The 593-nt window shown below is 32.2% G+C and overlaps 1 protein-coding gene across 2 annotated transcripts in view; it reads right to left on the bottom strand.

Moving 5' to 3' along the window:
- The window catches only part of ITGAV (integrin, alpha V), an 87,878-nt gene that overhangs the window by 9,546 nt on the left and 77,739 nt on the right, over positions 1 to 593 (bottom strand). For both annotated transcript variants that reach the window (XM_012663651.1, XM_012663652.1), the window contains exons 27-28: positions 405 to 518; positions 186 to 293 (exon numbers count right to left, since the gene is read on the bottom strand). In XM_012663651.1, coding sequence (XP_012519105.1) covers positions 186 to 293; positions 405 to 518 — 222 coding nt within the window. The remainder of the gene's footprint in view (positions 1 to 185; positions 294 to 404; positions 519 to 593) is intronic.

Below are 593 nucleotides of genomic sequence, written 5' to 3'. Positions count from 1 at the left end.
AGCTTTAATAATTCTGGGGTGGAGGAGTAAAATAATAATATTAAACTAGGGTATAATTTTATCAAATAACTTCATTACTTTAAATTATCGAAATACTTAAATTACTATTTTAAAAAACAAAATAAAAATATCTACAGCATTTGAACTGAGTGCATTTATTTCATTTCTGTAAATCTATGACTTACTAATGTGGAGTTGACAATATCCTCAATTGGAAGGTTCTTATATGGAAACTCTATGACATTAAATGAAGCAGATGACTTCAGAGAATATGAATGATTCTGGTTTTCCTTCTGTATGGAAATAACAATGAGATGATTTCCCAGATATCAGATATCAGGTCTCTTTTATTTCTTTGAAAAAAAAATGGATATGTTTGCTAAATGCTGTATCTGTCTACTTACATTCATAAAGGTCTCAGTCCACAGCAGAGACTTTACATACAGGATTGCACTCTTTCCTCTGTCTAGTCGCCCCACCTGGCAGACAATCTTCAAGCACTGAGCGATTCCACAACCCTGCCGAAAAGAATTCTTTACTTACAGAAAAAGGTTATTCTGTCATCTCTTCGACATTTGAAAATTAGATGTAAG

The sequence above is a fragment of the Propithecus coquereli genome, unplaced genomic scaffold, assembly GCF_000956105.1.
Source record: "Propithecus coquereli isolate 6110/MARCELLA unplaced genomic scaffold, Pcoq_1.0 Scaffold82, whole genome shotgun sequence".
NCBI classification, from domain to species: domain Eukaryota; kingdom Metazoa; phylum Chordata; class Mammalia; order Primates; family Indriidae; genus Propithecus; species Propithecus coquereli.
Note: the sequence above shows the minus strand (reverse complement) of the source record. Positions and strands in the feature narration are given on the sequence as shown.